This window comes from Poecilia reticulata, linkage group LG14 (assembly GCF_000633615.1).
Source record: "Poecilia reticulata strain Guanapo linkage group LG14, Guppy_female_1.0+MT, whole genome shotgun sequence".
NCBI classification, from domain to species: domain Eukaryota; kingdom Metazoa; phylum Chordata; class Actinopteri; order Cyprinodontiformes; family Poeciliidae; genus Poecilia; species Poecilia reticulata.
In genome coordinates, this window is record NC_024344.1 from 25943466 (window position 1) to 25955919 (window position 12454).

At 40.0% G+C, this 12454-nt stretch overlaps 1 protein-coding gene across 5 annotated transcripts in view; it reads left to right on the plus strand.

Moving 5' to 3' along the window:
- Positions 1–12454, plus strand: part of cadm1a (cell adhesion molecule 1a) — a 422920-nt gene that overhangs the window by 405418 nt on the left and 5048 nt on the right. For all 5 annotated transcript variants that reach the window (XM_008428590.2, XM_008428589.2, XM_008428591.2 and 2 more), the window contains one exon: positions 10619–10747. In XM_008428590.2, the coding sequence (XP_008426812.1) occupies positions 10619–10747 (129 nt within the window). The remainder of the gene's footprint in view (positions 1–10618; positions 10748–12454) is intronic.

Sequence of the window (12454 nt, forward strand, 5' to 3'; positions counted from 1 at the left end):
TGTGCAGGTAGACGCGTCACTTTCTAATCTGGCAGTCAACCTGCCTTTGGGGCTCTCTTCAAATGAGCCACATATGCTGCATTAATTAGTTTGAGACTCACAACTGAGTGTGACAGGTGACAAACAGACCCCCCCCCAAACCACCAGCACCTCCACAAACCTTTTACCTCCCCTTATAACTCGCCTCCTGCTGAAAGTCAAGTGAACCTCTAAGGTTCCGTCTGGCTTTTCATGATGAAATAAACCAAGAAGTCCTGAAATAGATGAAGCATCAACAGCTTTCATCAAGMAGCAGCTGCAGGGATTGAAAACTTCTCAGCAGAGGAAGAAAAACGGCCTTACCTTTAAGTTTTAATTAGTGTTTTTGTTAATGGTGAAATTAGGAGACGAATTATTCGGTAGGAGTCGTAAAGTTTTGAAGCTCCGGTAACTTTTATCTTTGGCTCTTGCTTTGCAGAATTTGTTATGGATGACATTTTTAGCTCTTCCATTTTGTTCTCAAAACAAAACATTTCAAACTCCATGGGTCTAACCAGCGTTATGGAGATAAATAATCACTAAAAATGCTAAATTATAGTTTGTTTTTTTTCTCAAGATTTTAAATCGAACACCGTTTACATTATTTATGTTCCTAGTTTTGGGTATGTGGTCACTAAAGTATGAAATATTATGAGCCATAATCAAACCAAAACACATATAAATGAGCTGCTGTTGGTTAATTAATATTAATTAAAGTCACATAACAATGAAGTTCAAGCAGGTTCTGGAAAATGAGCTGCAGAGAAGATGATGGATGATATTAGAGATGAAGCAGGAACAGATGATAGACGTATGGTTTGGTGGAGAGTTCAGTCGATGAATGGACAGACAGACGGATGGACGGACGTTTCATTTACCCTGAAGGAAGTTCAGCCATCTTTTCAGTCACTTTAACTGTAACCAGTAGAACCAGTTTAACTCTACTGGTGTGGATTTGTTGCAGCAACTGGAGGTCGTTTCTTTAATCGGTCAAGGTCAAAACAGATTCAGCTAATCCCCTCCGCCTTAATATCACCATGGCAACCAGAGTTTCCCCTGCTCCTCCCCCTGAATGCTACCTGTAAACCTCCAGATCCGCATACAGAATCCAGCAGATGGTTTTGCSRTTATGGACATCATTACCAGACAATGTCTTCCAAATAACAGAGGGTTTGTCTGAGAAGCATTTGGAAATATTATAGAACAAAATGTGTGATTATGTGCTGTAATAGTGATGGCCTGTAATAACAAAGAGAGCCTCATTAGGGCGTCCAGATGCTCGTTAATCGCAGCTGTCAGTCAACCATCTGCTGGCTGCAACAACACCTGCACCATAATGGCCGCTCGCGTCGTCTCCTTCAGCTGCTTCATGTCACACAAGGTGAAAAATAACTTGGTTTTACTGGCAACAGTGAAGCATGTGACCTTCATGTCATATTTTAGTCGTCCTGAAACATTTAACTGCCAGAGCTTGGAAATAAATTCAGGAGCAATATCTTGTTAAATCAAGGAAGTTATCCTTTGGTGTTTCTACACACACATTTAAATATCATGTTTTCTTGTCTTTCCCACTTTAAATAGAGAGAATTATGGATCTGTTAGGGAGGGGTGTGCCAWAAAAATGGATTCACATAAAATCCCAGTTCTCATTTATTAGCTTTCAAAATCGACCTAAAATGTCCCAAAACATACTGCCTGCGAGCCTCCATTTTGAAACGGTGTTCTGACGTCGCCATGGAGACGGTTCTGGAGCATACGTGGAAAGCACCAAAACAAAGAGGAAGCTACAAAAATGAGAGCGAGAGAGGGATCCAACCGGCCCCGTCTTTGGTGAAGGCAAACATTTGGAGTCATTTAGTCTTTTATAGATTCCCAGGAAGATCACAAGAATCTTTTGCACATTCATAGATTAAAGCAGAAATCATTATGAATAATCGCTTTGACTCGAAAATCGTCTCGCCCAGAACATTAGCTGGAGATAGGCACCAGCAACCCTCCCGACCCCACTAAGGGACAAGGGTGTAAAGAAGATGAATGGATGGATGGACTCGAAAATCGATTAATATAACTGAGTAAAATCTTCCCACCCCATGGTCTCTGTCACTGACTGTCACACTCTGTGACACCTCAGGAGGTGTTCCCTAAAAAATACTATTATTTTGAAACAGACAATTTTATTTAATGTTTTATTTTTTACATTAAAATATATCTTCCCACAAAKATGACAGTTTTACAGTTTTCMTCAAAAGTTCCAATTATCCTTCATGGACTATTATGTTCTTTTGTCCTAGAATGTGGGTCACACTCTAAAGTATTTCTATTTCAACAAGGTAAAAMTTAGATCTCAGAGGAAATCGAAATTGATTATTAATATCCATAGTAAAGCACCTTCTTCCACTCTTTCCTGTTCTAATTTAATCTCACCGTTCCAGCTGCTGAGATCCCTGAAACGCTTCGCTCGCTCGCTTTTTGGCAGGCAAAGCCGCCGTGGAGGTTTTCCAGGTTCATTTCTAAAATGTACCAAGCTGGAATTTATCAGGGAAAACATCACTAATGTTTTTTCTTTCAGTGATGTTCTGAATAACTGCAGGGATCCTCTCCACCGTCCATCCTCCATGTTTCCTTTGCTTTTAYTTCCAGTTTGAACTGAAGACCAACACCCTGCAGTCAGCCGGGTTAAAGGATTCARACAGGAAAAWAGCTGGAAAAGTCTGATGTTTTTAKCTTCATTCATGACATTTTGACTGGTAAAGATGAATGAAAAACCTTAAAATAATAATCTTTTATCACAGTATCACTATTTTAACTTTTAATKTAAGCTAATTTATATTGACATTTATCTTAAAACAGATAAGTAATTGCACCAAAACAGTGAACTCTTGTCTGCCTACAAACCTCTGTCTCGCTTCAGTTGGAGTGAATTATTAATGTGTATGTGAACGCMAAGCGGACCGGAAACCRCTTCGAAAGCTGGATCGCACTATAGCACAAGGCATTTTGGGTAAAGACAACTAAAACAAACGCATTAGCCTGGCACTAGCAGGAGAAATGGCTCATGATCTTTTAGCAAATTATGCTGCTACAATCTGACCCCAGCATGCTGTTGTTTCCATTCAGTGAAGAAGGAAGTTCTCAGTGTCTTCTTCAGAGGTTTTTGTGTAGTTTCCTTCAGTGGTTCTTGGTGCAGCGCCCTCACAGGTGAGGAGGGGAACAAGTTGTTTGGTTGGTTTGACTCAGAGCAGAGAGAAAGAGAACCACCTCATGCTGGAGATGAAGCAGATGATGAAGTTCTGGTTCCCCAAAAACAACTCAATGCTAACATTTTACTTTGGCACACAAGTTTGTGTATTAATCCGTGAGTGGTTCATGGACGACCTTGACCGGCGAGTGCACCGCTGTCTGTTTACTGTCGGTATGTTAATGCAGCCATTGTCTTGGCTTCTTCTCCAGGATTAGCTCTGTATTKCTGTTGGCACGGCTCCTTCACTCAGGGCTGCGTCTGCTGTTTTCACAGATCTACACAAAGCCCCCGATGTCATTTCACTGATGCCATTCTGTCACACAACACCGGGCTACACAGAGTCTCTGTTGTTGTTATCAATGAGGCAGGGGAAGAGGCGGCATGGCACTCCACTTTGGGAGTCTGTGTTTTCTCTCCAGTACGGCTTATTTATCTCCTGGCCTTTTCTTTATGATTAAAACACGGCTAATAATTGTTTTGACCTTATTTGTGCTMGTCAGGTGATTGTTTATTTAGGGGAATGCAGCTGCACCAACCAGGGCAATGTCTCCAGCCGTCGATGGGGTGACTGGTGCAGCTCGGCGACAGCAGGGTGGGAGGAGAGAGTCGGGTAGATAATCACGCAAAGAATAGTCTGGAGGCTGGTGAGAAGCACCACTGGGCCACTTTCTTTCTCTTTTTTTGCCAAACTGTGTCCCCATTAACAGGACTGATGTGCATCTCTGCAACAAGCTGCAAACTCATTTGGCCCTGGGAGCCGTAGAGAGTCCTCTGTGTGTTAGGATAAGTCGCTCCAGAGACCACTAAAAGCCATTATTAGAAGGTGTTTATTGAGCTAGCCGTGGCCCAGATACAGCTTAATATCCTGAGAACAGTTATAGCCCATAATTATATTACATTTTGGATGAGGACTTGCCATGATTAGATAAATGATGAATGGCCCCGTCAGATAAAAAAAGGTGCAAGGTTTCCAAAGGAGGTAATGTACTGTTGGCTCGCCTTGGCTTACTAGCTGGAACGCTTTCTCTTCTCTATATTGTTTGACACCAGAAGTGGAGTTCATTACATACACACAGGCTGATATTACATGTGGGGGAAATATGAGAGGGTTTTATTTACCCATGCAGCTCTCCACCTGCTGTAAATTAGATATTTAATCCTGTAACCAGATTTAGGCCTTTGAATGTGTTTTAAAAGCTGGCTGAGATGTTGGTGCCAGAAAATAGATTTTCTACCTCAACACCCGATGATACTTAACTTTCAGTGCATGTTTTATTTAAAAACCTAATTTCCCGCTGAAGAGAAAGAAAACTGGAGAGTGAAAAAGATTAAAAAAATGATAATGAAATGCAAATTCTGACTCTTTGGGTTTGTCTTATTTAGTTAAACAAAGTGTGTTTTCACACCCGGTAATATTCTGCTTTTATTGTTGAATAATCTAGTCCATGTTTTATGAGTCCAAGTATTGAAGTTTTTAAACTAGAGCTAACTAAAGATGTTCAAGGCAGTAAAAAATCTAGCAGAATTCCCCTTTGGCCATCTGCAGAGTCAGTAGCATGAATRCGGTGTTTATGCTAGGTGTCACGCTGGATTACAGTGAACTGTTTCAAAAACACATAAGCACATTTGTTGTATGTCGCTTAGATATTGTTTGCCAGCCAGTTTTCTCTATAAAGTTTGCATTAGAAAAAAGTGCTAGGCCAAACCAGCCTAGGCATGCGATGTGTTAGCCTATCCAAGGGTAATCCAAGTCTATCGACGGCTAATGCTAACTTATTCAGGATTAGCGATAGCCTATCAAAAGCTATTGCTAGCCTATAGAAACTAAYGCTAGTCTATCCAAGGCTAATGCAAACCTGTTGAAGGCTAATGCAGACCTATCAATGGCATTAGCCTTCAACAGGACTTCAACAGGACTTCATCTTTCAGGACTAGCACAAGCCTAAACAGACTACTGCTAGCCTATCTAAGGCTAACAGTATCCTATTCAGGGCAATCAGCAATAAATCCAGTGCGAACAACAGCCCATCTGTGCTATTGTTTCCTTCCTATCTTTTCTCCTTCTTTGTTTCCTTTCTTCATATTTTCCATCCTTCCTTTCTGCCTGCCATCTTTTCTCTCCTCTTTTTTTCCTTTCTTCCTTCCTTTCTCTTATCCTTCCTTCTTTCCTTCCTCCCTTCCTTGAATCTGATAAACTACAGAACTCTTTGAAGATGTAAGATTTCCCTGAATTAAGATGAGGTCGTTTTAAATCCCGTTTTGCAGTTCAGGTTGATATTCAGAGCTGCATCTCTCCACCGCCACCATCATTCAGACTGGAAATTACTCCAGTTTTACTCCAGAAAGATCCATTCTACTTCTTCAAGCCAAGAGAAGATTTTCCCAGAAGTCTTCAGGATTATCAGGATGTTTAGTAAATGTGAGTCAGGTCAGTTGTTCTGGTCTTGAAACTCTCCAGTGGAAGATATTTTCTCTTTGTCTTATTGTTGAATCATGACCTTTGACCTTAGCTGATGCAGGTCACTGTTCTTCTGGATGAGTCGTTGATGAGCTCCTGGAGTGGATGTAGATGTCGACTTGCTGCAGGACCCAAAGCATCCAGGATGTTTCTTCTTCTTCTGCTCTTCTTCTGACACTTTTCCAGCTTGCCTCTCCATTTCTGCCTGATTGATGCAGAAACATAACAATATATCTTATTTAACTAGTGAGGAGCCTTTTTCCTTMATTTTTTTTACGTTTTCCAGCTACTCTAACGTCTCAAAATAATTCATAAAAAACACTCCTCTGGCTGATGAAGCCATCTCTTGAATCACTGCTGGAGAAGAATAATTTGCCTGTTTTTATTATTTAAATTTGAACTTTTCAGGGGTTTTTTACACGGCTTCAGAAGCGAAATGAAAAGCCCTTTTTCTGACACCTTTCAGGAAGGCTTAATAAACCTTCAGCGGAGTCGTTCTGTATGGAAGCGGTGTAGCTCGCCACCCGAGAGGCGAAAGATTTCCCTGACATTTTTAAATAGGTTCAATGAATAGGTTCATTGGTGCTTTAATTACATTCACTCTTTAACCAGCAGCGTTGCTGGCATTGGAAGTGGATCTTGACGAGGCATTGTGCGCCGGTGACACTCCGCCCACATTGTGCTGCTGTATTCCTTATTGCCCCTCTATCTACAGGCACAGCGCCCAAATCACCAATGCTTAATTAGCAGATTAGGAGATCCAATTAGGAGATCTTTCACGTCTTCGTCAACATGTTCCATGAAAATGAGAAACTCTCACACCTGGGTTTCTCTCCCGCCAAAATGGCCGCTCCCGATTGMCTGCTGGATCCTCCGTTTGGGATAATCACATGATCAATATCAGTGTATAATACATCTGATACAATATTCAACTTTCAATATCATAATTTTTTTCCCTTTTTTGTTATTTTGTSGTCCTTGGATTAACTTTTTATGGCCTTCAAACACTTTTTTTGGCTTTTTTTTTTTAGCATATCTTCCATGGCAAGTTTATATCTTTCAACTAAAAATATTAAGTGCAACAAAAATCCTTTTTCTTTAGTTAGCCTTTTTTTTGTCTTGTAATAAGCGCTGTCACAAACATCTTGTTTGGAGTTTTTAATTAAATACAGACATYCCAACACCCATCTGTTGTATTTGGCTAAATACAGCAATGTTTGGCTATTTCTTTGAATAAACCAAAAACATTTTATAGACTTAAAAAAATGGAAAATAAGTCCAAGTGTTAAATGATTAAATGCTAAGGTAAATATAAAATATTGTGTGTTTTATTTATTGTTGTGCAGGTAAAAGAGAGAGATTTCACATTATTTTCAGGTTTTTCACTTGGGGAGAAAAACAATTTTATCCCCTGAATACTTTCAATTTGGAGATTTTGGTCCACAGTGTAGAAAGTTGGTTTTATTGCCAAAATAACATTTGGCAAAAAAAATGACTTAGGCCAATATTTTATGAAGGTGACAATGTATAGAATATTCACTGAACTCGCATCCAGAACCGCACAGCATTCTGGGAGATGTAGGTAGAAGAAAAGCCTTAGCCTCTCAAACTCTCACGCCCCATTAAGCTAGGTTGGTGACAACAGTTGACTCACTTACTCTTGGGTTACCTAGCAACTCACTCACTCTTTGGTTACCTAGCAACAACCTGCTGAGTAACKTGCACTGCAGCAGTTTCAGGTTTTGCCTTTGTGCACCATAATGGCTTTAAAAAAAAGTTACGTGTTGTGAAAGCWGTAGATAAAACAGGAAAGGTCACTCCACTAGTTTGGCAGTATTTCAGACATTAAAACAATAAAAAAAAAACTAATCAATAACGTTTGAAATCCACTGATATGAAACGCTTATATTGTGATTCAATTTTCAGCCATACCGTCCAACCTTAACTCTGCTTTTAGAATTCAAGCACATTTCAAGATAAAGTTTGAAAATGAAAGCACAGAAAACTTTCAGGAGACTCTGCTGTGCTAAATTTAAAGTGTGTCAATAAAAAAATTTCAAAATGAGCAGTAAGTAGAGCAGGTATACGTCCTTAGCTGTAAAAGGACGGTACAGTAGCTGAGAGCCATTAAACATGAGCTACTGCTGGGGAAGTAATTATGACTATCTCTTACACAGTTTGTTTTTTCTCATAATGTCCTACATCTTCAGTTCACAACTTCCATTCTGAGGTTAATGTTATTTTTTTGCTGCTACATTAAGTCCTTTAATAACCCATTTGGTCTCATCAACACGATGCATCTTCACGGTGCTTTAACGAAGATCCTGCGAGTTTCCCGCTAATTACATTCCAGGCGAGATTTGTGACATGGTTTATAACCAGCCTCAAACTATTTATTACAGCTCATCAGCATGAATGTCATATTAATTTAAGGCTTTTATTGATTCAGTTGAAAAGTTCTAATTTCACRGGAGAATAAGAACACGACATACATCTGCGTACAAACATCTGTCAGTTTTACAGAGAATAGTGAAGAAAGAGAAGAAGTATCCAAAGAGCTGCCATTGTGTGGAGAAAAATCATCTGATGTCAGAGGAAACCGCAATGTTAGCTCAAATAACCACTGGTTTAAACCAAGGTCTGCAACTGGTGCAGTTTCAGAGCCAAAATTAAGACTATTGGGACCCAGCGGGGGCTGCTTCCTTGTTACAGGACGCTAAATGCATTTCTAAGCTAGCTACCGTTCTGAGTAATGAGCGGCTAGTAACGGTAACTGAGGCAACTCACTAGCGTTAGCTTTGGAGAGGCTAGTGACAAGCACACATAGGTTGGTCGCCCACTGGGTTGGCTACTTCCTCTGCTGGTCWTTAGCAAAGATGGTCTAGCATTAGCTTTGGAGAGACTAACAACTAGCATGCCTAGGCTGACTTGTACTGACTACATCAGAGAAAACTTGTCGCAGGAAGCTACATTTATTCTGAAGCTAGCAACTGATCTGATTAATGATTGGCCAACAACGGTAAATGATCGGCTGATGCTAACAAATCAGAAGGAGGCTACTTACTACCATTAGCTTTGGAGAGGCTAGTGAATAGCATGTCTATTCACCAACTGGTCTGATTTAAATCTGGTTGGGATGGTGTGTGGTGACCTTAAATAGGATGTTTAGGGTCTAAAAACCTCCAATGTAGCTGAMAGAACAAGACSATTGGGACAAAATGATTAAGTTTAGGGGGTAGTTACTGTTTTAAAAATGCTTTTTATATTTACTCAGACCATTTTCTTAACACTGTGATGAAAACAGCGCTGTGGAGGTCAGTGCTGTTCTACCTGTCAAACTCAACAAAGCTTCACCTTATAGATCTAATAGGTTATTTTGACTGCAGTTTTTCTTTTTTTAGCGCCGGGCAAGTTCAATTAAACTGAGCAGGAATCCTTCTGACATCCAATTCACTTCTTGTCAGGCTGCGAGAGTTGTGCTTTAACACACTTTCCTATTACGATGTTAATGTGGGCTTCGGGGTGGGGGTAGGGGGCGGAGGGCTGCAGACGGGGTGCAGAGGACGGTTGTGATTGTCTGCATCAAAAGTTTCTGGTTTAAATTAATTTTAGTGGAGAAACGGAGTGAGATGAATTCAAAGTCAGCACAGCAAATAAAAGTTTATTCGTCTGTTGTGGAGGCTTGTCCTGTAGGGGGCAGCAGATGTAATGCATTCATGAATTCAGCGCCGTCTAACTTCCTCTCTGCTCTGCAAACAGCAGGATGAGAAATAATTGCAAAGTCGGTTTAAAAGGTAGTAATTTTTATTTAAATCACACCGAAAAGCAGTGTCAATCTGCTCTGGGGTCAGTTTGAAACGAGCCGCAGACCCCTGACAGTTCCTGGAAACGTCCCGGGAGGCAATTTATACGCAGAAACTATCACTTAGGTGCAATTACTTTCATTAAGGGAAACACAGCCACTGTGGTTTCATTATCTCACATGGGGAGGTGGATTTTAAACTGCATGGCTCTTTGTTTGAACCGTCAAAGGAAGGAAAATTTAAAAACCATTTATAGTTCCTGACTTTTTTTAAAAATCATCTCAAACTGAACTCAAACTGTGAACTGTGGCAATTTGTGACCGTTAGTTGCAGCTTTATGTTTGACAAAATAAGAGGGAAAAAAGTCTTTCTCAATGTTTTGAGGAGCTCGATTAGCTTTTTAAGGTGATTTCCTGCTGGAGTCAAAGAACCAGACTAGTCACAACAAGATGAAATGTTCCAGATCACAGTTGGACCTCCACTACTGAACCAAACCAACATGAAAACGTTGATGGAAACGCAAATAGTGATGAGCTRTTGGAGTCATTTCAGTGATTTAGCCTCTCCTGGGAGGATTCACCACCATTTCACATGATTTTYTTTCCACTTTGCAATTATCCTCAACTCTGTGTTGGTTTATGATTTATAATCCCAGACAATACTTGATCATTTGTTGTGACAAATGTGGAAAAGCTACAGGCGTGTGAATACTTTATTAAATATTGTGTTATTTAGATTTATATCTAAATTTAACTATCAAGTGTTGCTACTTCAGTTTAACTTTGGTGTCTTTTTTCATGTTTTTCAATAAATTGATTAATAAAATTAACACAATAATCTAGTTTATATTGAACGATAGAAGTAACATGTATATATTAATAAAATGTGAGTTAGTCGCTCGGTCACAGGCGACCCACACCACCGTGTTTTTGAGTTGCTACAGCAGCAGATTTTAGGTTCTTCTCCATTAAGAGGAACCTACATCTACGTTACATTTCTTTGTCAGATCCACAGCGGTTCAGTAGCTAAACGCCTTTCCCACCGTGTCGCAGGGGGTTTTATGGGTTCTGTTTCTCTCATGGACTTTTCTCTTCTCAGACTCTCGAGCTGGAGAAGGCACACCGAGGACGGTGGACCACGCCGTCATTGGAGGAGTGGTGGCCGTGGTCGTCTTCGCCATGCTCTGCCTGCTCATCGTCTTGGGACGCTACTTTGCAAGACACAAAGGTAGCAGACCAGTTCATACTCTGGGTCTCACTTACTAAAGTTTTGTTTGTTCTAGTAGATGTGCAAAAGTTTTAAACTACCCATAGTTTATTTTCACTCTGCTTTCAACTAGACAGTTTTTCTCAGGTTTTCTTGGTACTGTGGCTTTTCTTCAGAAAATTATTAGTCTACATGATAATGCCAGAGATGGCAACTTGAGCTTCTAATTTGACATAGACTCCCTTTTTATACTCAGGCGATACATTAGTAGGTAAGCTAACCCTAAGTGCTTACATAGAACTTATTCTACTGTTTCTTGAAAATGTTTCATCTCTCATCCAAAAAGCTTCTTCAGTTTTAAAGTACAGAAGTAAATAAGTTAAACTTTTATTAATATGTAACCTTTGAGGTAGGGTCTGGACTTAAATTTTTCAAATATGATCAAATAATTACAGAGATTTTAATGCAGTAACATCTTCTTCCCAAGCCGGAACCTTTTTATTCACATGTTTCTGGTACTCCCAGAAACCTGATGCACAAGTGAAATCCGCAAATGACAACGATGGAGAAAGAAACCGCTTCTCTCAGCTTACTAAGAGTTAATTTCAGCTTCCAAAGCAATCTGATTGGACGCTGGAAAAGACTATTGTTGTGTTCAAGTTGTGCTAAAAGGAGTTTGCCTGTCAGCAAAGCTGTTCAGGCCTGAAATAGCATCTCAAAGCTAAACATGTAGCAGCAACGCAGAAGCTAACGCTAATGTCAGTGTCCACAGYCTGTGGTATCTTTGRTWTTTTTCAAAGAATCAACTAGATAAATGAGAATTYGGGGTTTGTTTGTTTTTTTTATTGGACAAGTTGCTCAGTTGCCATTGCTTTGTCTCTTGTGTGTGAGCTTTTTAAATCCCATAAAAAAATAATAAAAGCTTGAAGGGTTCAAAGGTCAAATATTCCTCTTAAAATGGTCAGATTGAGGAGACGAATTAAGAATTTTATTTTAAGATATTTAAGCCGAAACATTTCTTAGAAGCTCATTTTTATACTCTGGAGCGCCATCTGCACCGTCACGATGTAAAGTGCTTCAGTTTGTTTCTCTTATTACATCACTGGCTGGAAGTTTGCCAAAAGACGGAGGAGCAGCCATTAGTGCTGCGGGTTACTGATGATGAGTAAAACTGCATTTTTCTAGCSGTCCTGATGAATAGCACGACATTCATCGTACGCCGCCCTCATGACGGCTGGATAATTACAATCTATAAGGAATTTCACACGTTAATGTTTCCAACGCAGGAGGAAATGGGATTGCGTACATTAAACACTTCAGAGGGGAAATGGCATAAATGAGGCAATTAGAGATGCAGAAAAATGTTTTTTATGTTATGATTCTGCTCGGGTCAGAGTTTCAGGTTACTTGGCATCAGCACATTATCAGTATGGCAGCTTTTCTCCAAAGCAAATGCTTCAGAAATGTTGGTCAGCCAGCCAAGTWCTTCAACAGGTCATACATTTTCCAATGTTAGTGGAAATTAACAGCCAAGATAATCTAAACTTCAAGTTTTAATAGAACACAATCAAGATCAGTCAATAATTTGATGCCAAATGGCAAAACATTAGATTTAAGGAAGCCAGGCTGAATGCATTGAGTCAGTCTGAGCAAGCATGTGGTGACAGTGGACAGTGGCGCAACTACACATTATTCAGGTGGATGCGAAAACATAGATCGGCGCCCCCC